Raw genomic sequence first — 16,478 nt, forward strand, 5'->3', positions numbered from 1 at the left:
GAAGCCAATACTCTTTCAGCCAATAGATCAAATGTTGGTGCACAGCCAATCCATCAGTAGTCGTGCGGTTCCGGCAGCCAAATCGCGACCCCTCTCGCCCTTCCTCACCTTGATCCGTACGTCAAACATGCCATCCAATAGCCCAATCGTCTTTCCATCGTGGTTTGATCGTGATTCAAATCAACAAGTATCATTCAAAGACTATTCTGTATGCTCTTGAGGCTCCGGATTTCAACTCTTGCTTCATTTTGAAGTGTTATACCGTGGATCTGCCTTCGGACACGCCCAGCTTAGCGCCGACGTCATCGGCAAGAGCGCTCGACTACCAACCATTCACCCGCGCGCCTTCCCGAACAGAATTATTGTCTGTCAACTTCCAGCACCATGGCAGTGAGGTTGTATATCTATAACTGCTGCTGCTGCTGCTGCTGCTCGAGCCGCAGCTTCATCGTCTGCTCATCTCAACCACACTTCTCACAGCACTTGATTCCTTGATCTCAGCGCACCCACAATAGTCACAATGATATATCCCAAACAACCACCAATACTCCTCCTCCACCTCATCCTTCTCGCAGCCACACTCCTACTAACATTACACACCCAAGTGGTAATAGCACAACAAACAACCCCGTCGTGGACCTTATTCTCCGACGACGACGACGACGGCACATTCCACGCCGTCGTCCTCAACAGCACAAATACATACCGCCACCAACATGCCGCCCCGCCACTGGCCTGGAATACCTCCCTTGCCGACGCCGCTGCTGCGTGGGCTGACAGGTGTGTCTGGGGGCATTCTGTATGTTTCTCCCTTCCTTTTCCCCATTTCCCATGTCCCGTCTCCCCTTTTCCCCTTCGTCTTGTCCCGTTTTAACACAACAACAAAAGTCCGGCCCAACAGGCGAAAACCTCGCTACAGGCTACCCGTCCCCCACCGCCGCAATCGACAGCTGGGCCGCAGAGCGCGCGGCGTACGAGTTTGCAAAGGGTGACTTTGAGGCTGCTACCGGGCATTTTACGCAGTTGGTTTGGCTTGATACGACGAGTGTGGGGTGTGCGCGGCGGGATTGTGGAGATGATGAGGGTAGGGAGGATAGGGACGGGCAGCAGAGGGCATGGAACTGGTTCTTCGTGTGCGAGTACTACCCCGCGGGCAATGTGCTGGGGAGGTTCGTGGAGAATGTGCATGTGCAGGTTAATTCGGATGCTGGTCCGAGTGCGACTCCGACGGGTACAGGGACGGACTCGGGAGAGATGCCGGTGGAGACGGCGAGTGGCGCGGGGCATGGAGGTGGGTATGGGGATACCCGGGCGGGGTGGTGGGTTGGTGCCGTTGCGGCGGTGGTGTACGAGGCTGTTCGGGAGATGGATGGATAGCATACGTACATACGTAACGTGTGTGTGGTATATCAACACCCTTTCCCACCCCAAAGCCTCTCAAAACCCAACCTCCCCCAACCACCCATTCACCCTCGCAAACGCCTCCTCCGCCGTGTAGTGATTATTAACACAATGCCCGGTCCCCCCCAAATTCACAACCGCAAACGCCCTCGCCCCACCATACAACCCCCGCACCGCCTCCGAAAACCCCCCTTTTTCACACTCACCCCTCGCCATAAAAACCGGCCCAACAACACCCACCCGCTGACAGAAAACCGCATCCTCATCCCCATTCAACACCAACACCGCGCCCCGGAACCCCCCCGCATCAACCTGCCCCAACCCCACACTCGCAATCTCCCCCACCGTCACGCTGCCTCGATGCGTGAAATCGTAGTGCGAGACCACACGGTCGTAGGATGTCGCGTAGAAGAGGTATTCTGCCCCGGCCTCGCGGGTGGCAGAGAGGTAGCCGAGGGGTTTGTCCGGAGCAGGGAGAAAGAGCGGGTGTGTGGCGATGCCGGACAGGCCGGCGGCGAGGAAGGGCGTGTAGCCTGTTAGGACGAGGGCGTCGGCGGCGGAGGGGTAGGTGGCGGAGAGGGCGTTGCAGATGAGACTGCCGAGGGAGTGGCAGGTTAGGATTAGGGAGGTGAAGGTGCGGGTTTGGGTCTGGGTCTGACGGCGGTGGTGTGGTTGGGCTTGGTTTGAATTTGGACTTTGGGCAGCGGAAATGGGCAGGGTGCCGCGGCGCGCAGAGGCGAGGATCTGGGCGATTGTCGCGGCTTGGAGCGGGATTTGGCATTCGAGGAGGGCGTTTGCGTGGGTTGAGGCGCCGTTGCAGAGGCGGTCGAGGGAGAGGGTGGGGAAGGCTGCGTGGGCGGCGGCGTGGATGTAGGAGTATTTGGCCTGGGCGAAGGGGGTGTTTGGGTTGAGTGGTGGTGCGAGGCCGGACCAGTAGTCTGTTTTTTTGGTGTGTTGTTGTGAGTATGTGCGTGAGTGAATACATGTCAGATTCCCGGAAGAGGAAATGGATGCAAAAACATGGCAAGCAGAACGGGGGATATCACGCACCCTTCGTATACGTCGCCCCGTGCACAAGGACCTGCAATGTCTCCGCCCTCTTCTTCCTCTGCTGCGCATCCCCATCCCCTTCATCCACAACACCCACAGGCTCACAGTACCGCCCCGCAATCACGTACTCACCCCCTACCCTCGTCCTCGCCATCGTCGATCCCGTCACATTACCCTGCAACACCGCGTCAGTAGCAGTGCGCCAGTCTAGACCGTCCGGGAGGAGGATGTTGTCTGCAGTTGCGGAGACGGGAATGAGGATTTCTTGGCAGGTCATTGGTGTGTTTGTGTTGTTTGTGCTTGTGGTTGTGGTTGTGGTGGTGTTTGGGGAAGCGGATGATGCGTGGGCGGTGAGGCTGATGGTGCCGAGGATGGCGAGTGTATGGGTCGGGGTTGGTATGCGCATTGTGGTAGTTTTTTCTTGTCGTTGCTCTTGTTTTGCCGGAGAGAAGAAGAGACGAAGAGAAGAAGAAGAAGAGGAGCAGGAAAAGAAAGACGTCAATAAGGAATATTACGGCGTAGAAGACGGATCCCTGCGGCACGGAGTGAACAACACGCCCCAAAAACGAATCTAAACAAACACGCATTCTAGAATGCCCCGACTAGCGGATCAGCGTATCGATTGCCGATTGCCGATTAACAGATCATCATTAATCTTTCATCAAAACGGACGTCAAGTGTCAGCTAGCGTCAGTGTCAGTCAGTCCACCCGGCCCACCCCCCTCCAAAAAAAGGCCAGGTCCCGGCCCTGCCTAGAGACGAGACTAAACTATTTTCTAACATTATTTAACGTACTTCTATAACACCCAATTCAAACAGAGACAGGAATTCGACAGTGCGTTCTAGGCCCCTCTCAAACTCCCTCTCCGCGCCCGGTCTCCACCTAAGAAAAAGCCTCCGGGCCATTTTCCCCTTCTCCCCTTTTTCCCCTTTTCGCCTTTTCCCCTTTTCTCCTCATCCCAAAAAGCCCGAGGCCCCACCCAGGGTCCCGTGTGGGATTTGGCAGGCTTGGCTAGGCTGCTAATCTCCGATTGACGAGGGTACACAAGCTGTGTGTTTATATTTCGGTGGTGGTCGTGTACCGAGGGTAGGGCGTGTCGTGTCTGTGTGCATACATGCATACATGACATGCGCGTGCGAAGACGCATTTCTCCGGGGGGTGGGGGGATCTTCAGGGACATGCATGCAGGTCATATTCAACGACACACGTAATCAGTGGTCATGTCCGTACTTTCGATATATCCATCAATAATAATACCGTACCTCTTCGAACTTTGGCCGTCTGATGCATGCACGCATCCATCGAGGTCAACGAGGTCAACCCATCATCACACGCATGAACACTAGGACTGCTGAGATGTACTGTTTAATCTCAATACTATGCCGGATAATTGTCAACATGGTACTCGAATTCGTCGAGAGTACTACTACCAGGCCACATGTTCAGACAGCTCTCACATAATGCATTAAACAGTCCTTCATAAATGCATTAAACTATCCGACATGAAATGCATTAACTGTCCGTCATGAAATGCAATAAACAATCCCTCATGACATGCATCAACAGTCCATACCTACAGCTTTGCCTTGGGCGCGCCGTCTTCCGTCTTCGCCTGCTCTTTCAATACCCGTCGCAGAATCTTCCCGCTCACACTCTTTGGGATCTCGTCTGTGAACCGGATACCACCCCTGAGCTTCTTGTGACTTGCCACTTTGCCGGCCAGCCAGTTGCTAATCTCGTCTGCCGTGCTCTTATCCGCGCTCACTCCCTTCTTCAACACGATGTATGCTCTGGGAAGCTCAGTGGCCTGCTCCTCGCTGTAGATTCCAAGCACGGCAACGTCGTCAATCTTCGCATGCCCGGCGAGATAGCCCTCGAGCTCGGCGGGTGGCACCTGGAACCCCTTGTATTTGATCAGCTCCTTCACGCGGTCGGTGATGAAGAAGTTGCCGTCCTTGTCCTGGTACCCAACATCTCCAGTTCGGAACCAACCGTCTTCGGTTAGACAGTCGCGAGTGCCCTTCTCGTTATTCAAATATCCCATAAAGATGTTCGGGCCTTTCATCCACAGTTCGCCAACTTGACCCGCCTCGACCTCCTTCTCGTCCTCGCCGACGTATTTGGCCGAAAGGTTGGGAAGCAGCTTGCCGACGGAGCCCCAGGGATTGTTCCATGCCTCCCAGGCTTGCAAGTGTGTGGTTGGGCTGGTCTCGGATAGGCCATAGCCTTGCTTGACACGGACACCGAGGCGCTCATGGATTGCAAGGATGATGTCCTTGGTCAGGGGGGCCGCGCCGGAATTCAGCATGCGTAGAGACGACAGGTCGTACTTTGAAACGATTTCATGCTTTGCAAGCAGCAGGATGACGGGCGGTACGGCATAAACAAACGTAATCTTGAATTCCTGGATGAACCGGCAGAAGTCGGGCAGGTCGAACTTCGGCATGACATAGAGCTGGATGCCACGATAGATGGCATGGTGGATGAGGCAGGTCAAGCCGTATATATGGAAAAAGGGAAGAAATCCTAGGATTTTGTCTCCCTCGCCATTAGGTCCATTGTTCCATGCCAGGTTGCCCTCGAGTGTAGCCCCTTGGAGAGAGTTTGCGACGATATTCCGGTGGCTCAGCATAACGCCCTTGGGCAGACCGGTGGTGCCAGACGAATAGACCAAGAATGCCAGATCGGTCGACTTCTTCTTCACTCGTCGGTACCTGGTTGCTCCGCTGATATTTCGAATGCTTGTAAAGTGCTTCACTCTAGCCTGGGGATCCTTCTGGTCGCCAATCACTGCTATGCGATCCTCGCTCACGCCAGCAATCTTAGCCGCTTTCCGGGCATGCTCGAGCATTGGCATCTGGGTGATGATGACACTGGCTCCAGAGTCTTTCAGCTGGAATGCGAGCTCTTCAGGCGAGTATCCTGGGTTGGCGGGCGAAATGATACCGCCAGCCCATTGTGTACCCCATATTATTGCCGGCGTGTCGATACAATTGGGTGTGTACAGACACACAACGTCGTTCTTCTGGAAATCCCACACTGCCTTCAGACCTTTGCCGAAGTCGATTGCGGTATCCTTGACTTGCTTGAAAGTGTAGCTACGGGACGTGTAAGGGTCGATATAGATGACTATACGAGACAATGGTCAGTAAAGGGAAGAATAGACGTGTAAGCGCTGGTATTGCGTCCATCACCTACCCTTGTCCTCTGGATAGGGGATCCTGTGCTCCCCTTCAAAGAGAAAGCCCCAGATATCAACATCTGGGATGTCTACGTCTGGATAAACTGAGCTGGTCGGCATACTGGTTAGAAGTACACAGCCGTCTTGCTAATCAATTGCAACGACAAGAGAACAGGCCCTGTGTATTCAGGGAATTCGAGGATCCAGCTCCGTTCAGGTCGTCAGTATTCGTAATAGAACATGAAAGTCATATCGTGTTGTCGGTGTCGGAAGACACCCCAGTCCAAGGGTCCACAGTCTATCATGATGGGCGGGCGAGCAACCGGCTAATGGCTAAGAGTGGCCGCGTAACAGAGAACGCTGTTGCTGATTCGGTCATGGGCGTCTTCTCCCCCCAAGACCAGCGGCTGTCGTCGGCAATCCATCAGCGTCTTGATCTTCGGCGCACGGTGTCGGGCGTGCTGCGTGTCTTGTGTGAAGTGCCGAGGCAGGCATGCATGCGCCTGGGGTTCGGCCGAGGCCCGCGAACGATGACGCCAAGCGTCAACATACACTTCGCGGTACCTAGGTAAGGTATTCACTTTCCAACCGCGGGTCTGGTGATGATGATGATGGTGCTGCTCTAGACAAGAAATTGACATACAGACCTGCTCCCGGGCACCATCGAAACATGCCCTCCTTCGCCGACGCAACGGCCATCGTCAGCAAAGGCACGCACCAGTACGAAGGTCACTTCCACGAAGACTGGTGCATCGGCTCAGGTATACACACCCTTTAAACACCAAACCACTATCGCGGCTCTCAGGACTCACCTACTACAGTCCCTCACGGCGGCTATGTAACCTCTGCCATCCAACGTGTGGCCCGCCTACACTTCTCCACGACCCTGTCCGCCCAGAACCAACCTGACCTCCTCTCCCTCCACCTTGAATTCGTCCGCCGCACAAGCATCGGCCCGGTATCCTTCACAGTCACAGACATCAAGCTTGGCCGCGCAACATCCCTCGTCCAGATCTCCCTGACGCAACACGCCCGCGAGGAAGTCCTCGGTTTCATCACCCACACAAACCTCGCCTCCGAATCCGGCGTCAGCTTCGCCACAAACCACACCCTGACTCCTCCCTCGCCGCCCGCAGACCTCCTTGCGCTGACCAAATGCGTCAACGACGGCGTGCGCAGCAAGACGGACGACGCACAGTGGCACTGCGAGGATCAGAACTGGGCATATGACGCCTACACACAGTTCCCTGAATTTCGCAAAGCTGCGACAAAGATATATTGGTTCCATCCGCGGCACGGGCAGGCGCATCCCAGCATTGCAGACGAGTGGATTCAATTCCGCTCCGGCGAGAAGTGGACAAACGATACGCTGGGCTACGTGTGCGATATGTTCCCGCAGCTCATCGAGCAGTATCGCACAAGCGACAATCTATCCCCTGCCACACGAGAATATTTCAAGGGGAAGAGCTTTTGGTTTCCGACGGTGCTACTGAATATAGACATTAAAAAGGGGTTGCCAGAGGGAGGGGTGGAGTGGTTGTTCACCCGGGTAAGGGCCAAAGCGATCAAGAATGGGAGATATGATCTCGAGGTCATTGTCATGGATCCTGCTGGCGATATCGTGGCGTTAAGCCATCATATCGTGATGATCCTAAGTGCGGAGAGAAATATGAAGGCGAGGCGGAAACCAGATGAGAAGGAGGAGAGTAAGCTATAGACGGAGATTAGATACGATACCTAGTGTGATGATATATGTCCGTGCCCTACTGTTGCTTGCTTGCTACATGGCCGCTTTCTCGATGCATTGCGATGTGATTTATATGCTGTCCAATCGTATCAATTGCTAGCCACATGCTACTAATAAGCCGAAAGGAGAGAAGGCTTCCGTAGACAGTAGAAGTCCCAACAATCTCGCTTTGTAACCAGTAGTGCGAGAGCGCGGTAGTTGATTGATATGCATGAAGTAGACACCCATTGCGCGATAGGCAAGATTTGGTCGAGCAGTATTACATCTCTTACCTCAGTGGAACATCGTCGACACGTATTGCATGAGTCATCCGAGCGGAAGAAACAGTAGACTTGACGTCCGTACACACTGGTGACAGGAAGAGATATATGCATGCAAGCTACGTCATCACTACCATACAAATCCTCAGTATACCCTTTGCTGCCATGCATCATCACCAAACTTCCTCTATCGCCAAGCCACATTCTCGTTGCGCGCTCATATCAGTAAAGCACACCACCCCCTCAAGAATTTCACAGCGGTGCAAAAGCCCGCCGTGCGTGTACGCAAATACATTCCATTACTCAAGATGCTATGCAATTGTGCGGAAAGGTTATGACGATATGTCCTCGCCGTTAGATTTTGGAACAGTTGGAAAACAATATCTACGCGATTATGAAAATGCGCAGCTCGATGCGCCGTTATGTTGAGTTGAAGGTGGCATGATCTGGATCCGAATTGACTTTTATCCTGTCATCGGAAGGAGACAGTGATTCTTTTGTATCTACGTCCTTGACCAACGCATTGATCTCGAAAAGATTGGCATGGCCGCCGGTAATGTAGAGAGCGTTGTTTTAGCATAAATGAGATGGTGCCAGATTAGAATGTAGTAGGCTTTTGATTATTAGGGTGAATATTCGAACCGAGGTCAATCCGAGTGTTGTTTTCATGCGTCCTGAGGCCAGAGGTCTTTTAAGTCCCGCTCGTGCTTCCGGTCCGGATTTAGAAACCGACTCTTGCGTTGAGCCACGTCAGACCAGTCTTCCTCTTCAATATCCTCGTGCCGTGTGTTGCGTTTGAAGGCATTCAGAAAGGCCTTGCCTCGCCCTGGCTTTTGCCTAGTATGAATGTCTGAACTTGCTGGACCAGGTTGCTGGTGTTGCAATTGATGATTACTGAGTTGTCCAGACATCACTGAAGCGCCTTCGTTCACGCATGTGTTCACGGGTCGGTATCTGCTGGCCATACCAACCGTGCTACGCTCAGAAGGCGCAATGGAAGGGGTGTAATTTGGATTTGCACCACTCATGAGGGTGCTCTGTCGTGAAGAGGGTACGTTCAAGCCAAGATTGAATGTGGACGGTGGGCGGACCATGCTCTGCGTGCGGGCACTTGGTTCAAGACCAAATGTAGACTGCGGTCGTCCTACCATTGTACTCGTCCGATTCGAGATTGAGGGTGCCATAGACATAGGTCTTCCGGCAACGCTTGGAGCATATGTACTACTAGGATTCAGGTAGCCGTTCTGCATTCCGTTTGGCCCAGACATGGGTGTCATGGGTTGGTTCATGCCATTCATGCCTCCCATCGCCATCATCTGTTGTGTCATTGCAAACATCTGCTGCTGCTGCATGGCCATATGCTGAAAGAAAGCCTGGGGATTCCACTGAAACGATGGATCCATGTTTCCACCCGGCCCCTGCATACCCATCATGCCGTTCATGTCCATACCGTTGCCTAGATTTTGCATATTTTGAGACACCTGAAAGTTGGGCATCGATTGGTTAGACTGCATCATGGGACCAAAGCCATTTCGAGCATTCGGACTGCCACGACGCATAGCTTTTGAACGTTCTTCGTTGGCGATAACATTGATCAGTGTGGTAGATCGTTGCTGTTCGCCAGCCATGGAGCCACCGTAGACGGAAGCAGGAGCGTGATTATTCAATGCGAAAGATTCCCGATTTGATGGCTGAACGAGTCCATCGCCGAAGTAATTTGGCGCTTCCCGGGGCAGACCACGGGCAAAAGGAGGTATTTTTCCAGGTCCGGGCATCATTGAAGCACGCGGATTTCCGGCAGACACCGGGCGATCAGACGGTACAACGACTGGTGTACCTGCTCCATACATTTTAGTGGGAGGTCGAGTTTTGCTCGGAAAGCCATGAGCCATCAGAATGCCAAGAGGGGTGTCCTCGTCTGGTGACTCTTCACCGCTGGCACCACTTGACGAGCTCTTCCCACTGATCCCGTTCCTGGTCGGAGTAGTACCATCAAGCGCGCCAAGTGTGTCAGCCAACTCGTCTGAAAACTCGTCACCAATCGTGACAGTTGGAACGCTGTCACTCTTGACTGCCGTTGGATGCTCGGCAATCATTGACGGGGCTTGCATCGGCTTCTCCCCAGTCATTTTGGACATGCGTTGTCGGTAGACGGACATTGCGGCCTCTTGCTTCCGTCTTTGTTTCGCAATTTCTCTCTGACGCTCCGCCTCATCTTCTTCGTCGTAGTTGTAATCCTCCTCGGTATCTGATTCGCTATGTACGCTAGGGGCCCGCATCTCTTGCTGGCGACGGTAGCTGTTGTATTGAGCCTGATTCATGACCTTGTTGGCTGGTGGTCGTTCAGCAAAGGACATTGCTGCGGCCGCAGATGCAGCAAGATCATCATCGTCGGCATCTCGCCGGGATGTTGCGCGTGGCGTGGCGTCGCTAGCGACGGATTCATCCCCGTCGCTAAAAGCAGTGTTGCGCACAGGTACTGGTGCTCGTGTCAAAGTATGTTCCTCCTGAGAAGATATGGATGAAAACGAGTGCTTTGGTGAAAGCTCAGATGATGTGCTGTCTTTGCGCGTGTACGACGTTGGTAGGCTAAGATATGAGTTCTGTTGAGACGTGGAGAGCACTGGACGATAGGGTGAGTCGGAGCGGTCGGAAGACGGCGAAATGGCCTCGGGAGGCATCCTAGGACTGTTCATATCTCTATGCGGAGGCACCGGTGGCGCTCGCTCTTCCACAGGGGAGTCAGTTAAGGAAGAGGATATCAAATTGTCTTGTGAAGACCAGGATCTGGGCGACAGATTGTTGTCTCGACGAATGGCGTTGATTTCAGCCGGATCAGGAGGAGCGTTTGGACGAGTAGAAGTGAAGACTCGTGGGGGAAGGGCCAAGACTGGCTCAGATTCCTGTTTGGATAATTGTCAGTGCCGGTCGTGTCATGAATCTGTTGAGGCTTCATCTTACGGTGCGTTGAGCAGGCCCTGGTGGTAAAGGCTTGTCTAGTGCAGGCCGAGGACTGCTTAGTCCTTCAAACAGATTGTCGAAGCCACTTCCAAATTCCGAAGTATCCTGCTCTATTCTGTAATCAATCTTGGGTGGTTGTGCAGTGCTAGCGTAGCTAGTCGTCGTCATGGATCTCTCCCTGAATTGTGGATTCGGAAGAGGTATGTTGTGAGGCAGAGGAGGCGGCGAAGGCTTTGCTGCGTTGATTGAATCTAGCTTTGAGCTCTTGCCCCCAAATGTGAAGGTGCGGCCAGCTCCACGAAGCGAAAACGTGCGCGAATCGGAAATCTTGGTAGGAGCAAAGATATTGTCCGAGTTTTCTTTGTCTGACGATGAAGGAAGCGTGGAAGATGAGCTGAAACGTGCTGAAGAGGAAGAATTGTCGTAGAGAGAACTGTTGCACGGTTAGCGCTGTGGCTCAAGCTAACAATTGTATGAAGGTAAGCATTAAGAGGACTTGGGTATACTAACCTATTCCGAGCACGAATATCTTCTTCAGCCTCTACTGATCCTTGACGGGGCTTGGTACCAAAGAAACCAGACCGGCTCCTTCTTTCCTTCTCAGCTGCTTGGAGCTGTTTCTTGTTCTCCACTTCTACTTGGCTCATAACCCTGAATCCGTCGGAGGTTGGGCGTTGTACTTCGTCAAGGACATTTCCAGAAGATTTGCGACGTGGAAAGACCTTGTTCGAAAAGTTTAGCGGCATGGGGAAGGCGATTACCGCATGCGAAGCTCTCCACAACGATGAACACTCCTGAAGACTCCGCTGTCCAATTTATAGACACGGGAAATGAGCTATCACAAAGGACAAGCTCAAGAGTATGTACAAAGGAGTGTCGCTGGCGTATCGGATGTTGAAATGATGTATAGCAGGACAGTAATGCAGAAATCGATGTTGGGAGCGTGTAACGAGCGGAGCCGAGGGTAATGACAAGGTAGTCTACAACACGCGGATGTCTCGTTAGTGATGGTGTCGATTTAGTTTGTGTTCTTGTGTGACGAGTGAGGTACGCGTGGAGAGATTCCAATGCCGGACAGGGAGTACTGGAGCCAGCAAAACGAAAGGTGATTGTTGAGAACGGAAAGGGTGAGATGACGTGCGGACATGGAAGGAAGCTCAGTGCTCGAGCCGGCGATACGGTAGAGAGCGACAGTCGTGCAAGGGTGTTGGTAGGAGTAGAGGGACTGGTCGAAGTTGAGAGAATGGATGGAGTATGGAAGTGTGAAGTGAACAGGAGGCTGATCGGAGAAATCGAGGTGATGTAGGCGGAGAGGCAGGAAACCTAGCGACTTACCGTGTGGCGGCGGAAAATAGGCCGACACCACAAAGCTGACTGGCTGGAGTCGATGGAAACGAGAGACTTAATTAGTAGGAGAAGACTCAAAGGCAAGGAACAACAAAAGCACGATGATGCTACGAGGTCGAAGAGAGAGGATTGGTGATGAAGCAGACAGCAGGGGCGCGGCAATTAGGGAAGCTTGGAAGGTTTCTTCTCCTCATCGATGTCTCCAGACTCCAACTAATAATGATTAGTACTCTATCGACTAATGGACTCAACTTAACACCCTCTCCTACCCTACTTTGCCCTAATTACCTTGCCCGACTAAAACTTACTACCTAAGGACTTTCAAGGTTGCTGAGGATGAATGGCGCTGTGTCCGTCTGTCTGTCCCTGTATTCCGTTCTCTCTTCACACGCTCTGCTGAACACCACAGCCTCTACTTCTCGCCAGGCAATATAATACAACCTTCACGGCACATCCACATCCACCCCCCTCCCTCACATCCACACTTCCTCACATCTACATCCGCACATCCACATGCGTCCACCTCAAGCTCCTGACAGCCAGTGTGCATCCCCCGGCTTTGTTGCCTTCCTGACACGTCTTTCTTGACACTGCACCTGTTGCTTTGCTCCCGTAGTTCACCGCACATCTTTCACCACGAACAGAAGAAGATCATAGTCTTCTGAACTTTGCATTTTCTCGTGTCCCTGAGGCCCCTGACTCTGACCTAACACAGGCTTGTCCCGAAAGAGTCCCCCTGCGGTCGGTGTGACCCTATTACAGCCTCAAAGCCAAATTTAGCTTGTAACAGCCGTAAACCTCGCCCACCACCCACCCACCTTCGCTGTTCCCAGTGAGTTTCAGAGTCTGAGCACGCAGGCTGTCTTTGCATAGTCTCAGACATGCGCGAGATTGCAATACATATCTCTTGAAGAGTTGAGGTTGCATTTGGCCTACAGCCGACGACAGGATGCGGAGAGATTTCTCACCCAGGCCAGAAAAGCCAAGCAGATTCGCGCTCGTCTGCTCCGCTAAACAATACTATTATTATCCGGATTATCGAAGGAGGCTGAATCAGGACTGGTAATCTGGTAGAGACCAGCCAAACCTAAGCCCTTGCACGGCTGTGGCGGGGGTCCAATGGCTCTCGCACGGGCTGTCTCCTGCCTGCGCTTGGCATCTTCGGCTGCATCATCATCTCATCCCAAGCTCTGCTACTGCTAGCCACGGCGTTTCCTGTCAGGTCTTCATTATGACTGCGAACTCATCATGCTATACTCCTACCGGGAGTTTGCTTTACATTGCCAATTGATATGAGAGAGAGAAAGAGAGAGAGAGTGTGTGTGTGTGCGCGTGTTGCGCTGTGCCATGATGAGTCGGTCATCGATGATCGATGTGCTAAAAGGACCAAATTAAGGACATGGGCGGAGGTGGCGCTCTGCCGAGGAGCTCCGCCAATGTCATATAAATTGCGAAGTCAAGGACACTGCTCACGTCTATGATCATTCCCCGTTCCATTGCGCTCCGTGCCTAAAGTACGAGTTGTGGCAGAGCATCCTTCTAGATTATCAGCGCTGCATTTCATTTTACCTTGGCCATACACGGGTAGCGGGCCTTCTAGCGAAAGAGATGTCAGACCCCAGATTCGGGGTTCTGGAATTAGTTACTCCACTAGGCAGCGGTATCCACTCAGGAATAGCAATTATCTGAGATATGTCGATACTGCTTACAGCCGCTGCCAAGTATCAATACTCTGCCTTTAAAGGCCTTCCAGAGCAAGAAGTTCATTCATCGGTATCCAAGGCACTCGGTCGAATAGAGCAATGAAGAGTGTCGTCATGTCCATTGCATCGCGACCTTGTGAGAGCTGTTGTCCAAAACCATCATTATTTCCACGGACTACATGCAATGGATCGAGAGCTCGAGAACGCATTATCATTGTCTACTTTCGTTGTAACATTCACGACTAGCACTTGTAAGGGTTTTACCTGCCTAGAAACACAGTCTACGCTAGGTCAAGAGCCTCGATACTGTACGTGTGTAGCATTGACACTGCTCCTGCATGCAATGGGCAGCTTACTTGGTAAAAATACCATCTCAGATATCTGGTTATTGATACCATATTTGAGACATGACGGACCCAAGTACTGCCTTTGACTTATTTCAAGATAGAGTAGGTCACACACGCTCTGGCGCGGGTAGAGAAGTATGACTGTTGAGACAACAATGTTTACACCTCAACCGACGGCTCTCGAATTGAATCCTCATTGAGGATGTCCAGAGATTTCTTTTAGAGCGATTTTGATGCCTGAAGTGTCAGGCATTCACAAGTCACAAGTCGTCATCAGTCAAACCCTCCGTTCGTTCGGGGAGCGAAAAGTAACGGGGACACCATAAATCCACCTAGATTGCTCCATGTTCTTCACTACCTGAATAATCTTCTAGCAAACAATTTCTCTATCCGAATTGTGTCTTCATCATGTCTCCGCCACTGCAAGACGCTACCGAACGGTGCCCTTACAAAGCCGATACGGACGACAAGCATCGTGCCGCGTACCCCCTCGAGGCGGTCGAAGACCTGTTGAACAACCTCAAAATTTCCGGCAGACAGGGCGCACATGTACTCGATCTCGGTGCTGGCACCGGTAAATTTACTGAAGAATTGTCAAGGCGCAACGAGAAGTTCAGTATTCTCGCTGTGGAACCACAGAAAGACATGCGATTGCAGCTTGAGGCAAAGAATCTTCCCAACGTCGAGGTCAAAGCCGGTCATTCGCACGGGATACCTGTACAAGAAAACGGTGTTTTCGATGCGGTCATTGCAGCTGAAGTAAGTCTTCATTGACGTGTCTACTTTTACCCCAGTCTTGTGTTTCTCTTTGATGTCACAGGAAGCGCTTGGCTCAACCAGATCTTGCCCGGGACCCTCGTTTCCAATATTCATGCAGACAAGTACTATTTCGGTTACAATCGTAATCGCCACCTCTACTATCTGTCCCGTCGGCACAACATGTAGCGTCCGCCTTTTCCTGCAATGTCTCATCAGAAATCGATGCTCCTGCACGCCAGGTCCTATCATATCAATCATTTTCGCGCCATGGCTGTTCCCTCTACTGCATTAGAAAGAGATCACGTCCACTGTGAGTACTCTGTAGTCGAGCTGACATGCGTCTAGTCATTTCACTGGTATGCGGACTCGGAATCTCTAGACGAGATATGGCGTGTCCTCAAGCCCGGTGGGACTTTGGGTATGATCTGGAACATTGACGACTGTCCGTTGTAAATTCATGAGTAACTCACGTGTGTCTGACTCTTTTAAGACAATCAAACACGACGATATCACGTCCAGACCGAATGGGAAGGCAAGCTCCGTGACCTGACATGGACATTCGACGATGCCACCCCTCGTTTCCGCCACGAGAAGTGGCAAAAGGTGTTCGACTCGCAGCTCAATCTCTTGCCAGTGGCACTTGTGAAGAAGGGCAACTCCGAGTTCACGCTACCCATAGGCAAGGAGATGGAGAAGTGGGTGTGGACTTCTGAGTTATCCAAAGAGGATCTCTGGAATCGATACAGCACACTCAGCCAGGTTGCTGTTTTAGAAGGGGAGAACCTAACAGTAAGACATAACCTTGGCAGAGTCGCCCTGCCACCGACTTTCCGCTATACACTAACTTTAAGCAGAAATTCAAGGAGACGTTTGACGCAATCGTCGACGGCCCTGATGTCGAGAAGACGGAAGATGGTATGATACTAACACACGGCGTTACACCTATCGCCTGGACAACGAAGTTGCTCGATGGTGCACCGATAGACTCGTCGAAAGACATGGATACTGCAGCATAGGCCAGGCCACAGATAAATACAAGGCTTACGATTTCGTCTTAAGACGTACTTCGTTTCAGTTTATGTAATTATGTGAAGCGCAGATAGAAGGCCTCGTCGACTGCTGGACTACCACCCTTCCCACTCCTAGAATCTCGCCATAGCCCAGGGACGACGCCTCCCTCGCCTCCTCTTCGCATATGTATCCTGCTTGCTCCCATGGCCTTGCTTCACTTAATTGCTCCACTTTTGTACCTTTACCATTGCATCCAGCCAGTCATGCCTGTCTGCTTTGGCAGGCTCCAACCATCTATCATTCATTCTTTTATCTTTTGCTTTAATCGCCTGTATCGTCCCAGACACGTGGCCATCTTACAACCACTCCTTCTGATCGCTTTCACCTTTAAAGGTGGTGTCGCCGAATCTGTTCGACCTACTATCGTCAAGCTCTACCCAGGGATTTTAGGCCATGATCTCGAATACTATCTGCTATCCCTGACCAGTGCTACTTGATTCAAAGTTTATAATTACATGTCTGGGCTTGATTGGTTACCGGCATCAAGTGGCCGATGCAAAGTCTCAAACCTACTGCTTTCTCGGTCATAGAAGATATGTCGAATGGACCACTATACAACGCTACAACACTGTATCTGCTCGCGTAACTAGGCCGGCAATACCTGCACAAGTCGTATGAGCTATTCCTTACGCTGCCCACCAACGGTTTGT

General features: G+C 52.1%; 6 protein-coding genes across 6 annotated transcripts; 3 read left to right on the forward strand and 3 right to left on the reverse strand.

Moving 5' to 3' along the window:
• Positions 1-139: 139 nt before the first annotated feature.
• EJ05DRAFT_511972 (PR-1-like protein) lies at positions 140-1,377 on the forward strand (the record flags this gene model as incomplete). The annotated part of the gene is made up of 2 exons (XM_033748290.1): positions 140-799; positions 889-1,377. Exons 1-2 carry the CDS (start codon positions 521-523, stop codon positions 1,375-1,377), a joined length of 768 nt encoding a protein of 255 aa, XP_033599707.1. The 5' UTR covers positions 140-520.
• Positions 1,378-1,437: 60 nt separating this feature from the next.
• On the reverse strand, positions 1,438-3,093 carry EJ05DRAFT_511973 (uncharacterized protein; the record flags this gene model as incomplete). Its single annotated transcript, XM_033748291.1, has 2 exons — positions 2,452-3,093; positions 1,438-2,339 (listed from the first exon to the last, which is right to left on the reverse strand). Exons 1-2 carry the CDS (start codon positions 2,855-2,857, stop codon positions 1,438-1,440), a joined length of 1,308 nt encoding a protein of 435 aa, XP_033599708.1. The 5' UTR covers positions 2,858-3,093.
• A 722-nt stretch (positions 3,094-3,815) lies between these two features.
• On the reverse strand, positions 3,816-6,075 carry EJ05DRAFT_477465 (putative phenylacetyl-CoA ligase). Its single transcript, XM_033744258.1, has 2 exons — positions 5,651-6,075; positions 3,816-5,581 (listed from the first exon to the last, which is right to left on the reverse strand). The coding sequence occupies exons 1-2, from the start codon at positions 5,751-5,753 to the stop codon at positions 4,026-4,028; spliced, it is 1,659 nt and encodes a 552-aa protein (XP_033599709.1). The 5' UTR covers positions 5,754-6,075; the 3' UTR covers positions 3,816-4,025.
• A 121-nt stretch (positions 6,076-6,196) lies between these two features.
• Positions 6,197-7,406, forward strand: EJ05DRAFT_511975 (uncharacterized protein). The gene is made up of 2 exons (XM_033748292.1): positions 6,197-6,394; positions 6,455-7,406. Exons 1-2 carry the CDS (start codon positions 6,304-6,306, stop codon positions 7,348-7,350), a joined length of 987 nt encoding a protein of 328 aa, XP_033599710.1. The 5' UTR covers positions 6,197-6,303; the 3' UTR covers positions 7,351-7,406.
• Positions 7,407-8,074: 668 nt separating this feature from the next.
• Positions 8,075-11,770, reverse strand: EJ05DRAFT_60951 (uncharacterized protein). The gene is made up of 3 exons (XM_033749800.1): positions 11,112-11,770; positions 10,602-11,034; positions 8,075-10,543 (listed from the first exon to the last, which is right to left on the reverse strand). Exons 1-3 carry the CDS (start codon positions 11,345-11,347, stop codon positions 8,306-8,308), a joined length of 2,907 nt encoding a protein of 968 aa, XP_033599711.1. The 5' UTR covers positions 11,348-11,770; the 3' UTR covers positions 8,075-8,305.
• Positions 11,771-14,245: 2,475 nt separating this feature from the next.
• EJ05DRAFT_60694 (S-adenosyl-L-methionine-dependent methyltransferase) lies at positions 14,246-15,872 on the forward strand. The gene is made up of 4 exons (XM_033749797.1): positions 14,246-14,757; positions 15,103-15,199; positions 15,248-15,546; positions 15,612-15,872. Exons 1-4 carry the CDS (start codon positions 14,407-14,409, stop codon positions 15,771-15,773), a joined length of 909 nt encoding a protein of 302 aa, XP_033599712.1. The 5' UTR covers positions 14,246-14,406; the 3' UTR covers positions 15,774-15,872.
• Positions 15,873-16,478: the final 606 nt, after the last annotated feature.

The sequence above is a fragment of the Pseudovirgaria hyperparasitica genome (assembly GCF_010093815.1).
Source record: "Pseudovirgaria hyperparasitica strain CBS 121739 unplaced genomic scaffold EJ05scaffold_10, whole genome shotgun sequence".
In the NCBI taxonomy this organism is placed as follows: domain Eukaryota; kingdom Fungi; phylum Ascomycota; class Dothideomycetes; order Acrospermales; family Acrospermaceae; genus Pseudovirgaria; species Pseudovirgaria hyperparasitica.

Bases quoted from the DNA above. Each gene is read 5' to 3' on its own strand.
- EJ05DRAFT_477465 (XM_033744258.1), bottom strand. From the start codon at position 5,753: ATGCCGACCAGCTCAGTTTATCCAGACGTAGACATCCCAGATGTTGAT. The intron at 5,582-5,650 runs GTAGGTGATGGA...TGTCTCGTATAG, and splicing joins CCCCTATCCAGAGGACAAGG to TCATCTATATCGACCCTTAC.
- EJ05DRAFT_511975 (XM_033748292.1), top strand. From the start codon at position 6,304: ATGCCCTCCTTCGCCGACGCAACGGCCATCGTCAGCAAAGGCACGCAC. The intron at 6,395-6,454 runs GTATACACACCC...CACCTACTACAG, and splicing joins AGACTGGTGCATCGGCTCAG to TCCCTCACGGCGGCTATGTA.
- EJ05DRAFT_60951 (XM_033749800.1), bottom strand. From the start codon at position 11,347: ATGCCGCTAAACTTTTCGAACAAGGTCTTTCCACGTCGCAAATCTTCT. The intron at 11,035-11,111 runs GTTAGTATACCC...ACCGTGCAACAG, and splicing joins GATATTCGTGCTCGGAATAG to TTCTCTCTACGACAATTCTT. The intron at 10,544-10,601 runs GTAAGATGAAGC...TTATCCAAACAG, and splicing joins CAGGGCCTGCTCAACGCACC to GAATCTGAGCCAGTCTTGGC.
- EJ05DRAFT_60694 (XM_033749797.1), top strand. From the start codon at position 14,407: ATGTCTCCGCCACTGCAAGACGCTACCGAACGGTGCCCTTACAAAGCC. The intron at 14,758-15,102 runs GTAAGTCTTCAT...ACATGCGTCTAG, and splicing joins ATGCGGTCATTGCAGCTGAA to TCATTTCACTGGTATGCGGA. The intron at 15,547-15,611 runs GTAAGACATAAC...AACTTTAAGCAG, and splicing joins TAGAAGGGGAGAACCTAACA to AAATTCAAGGAGACGTTTGA.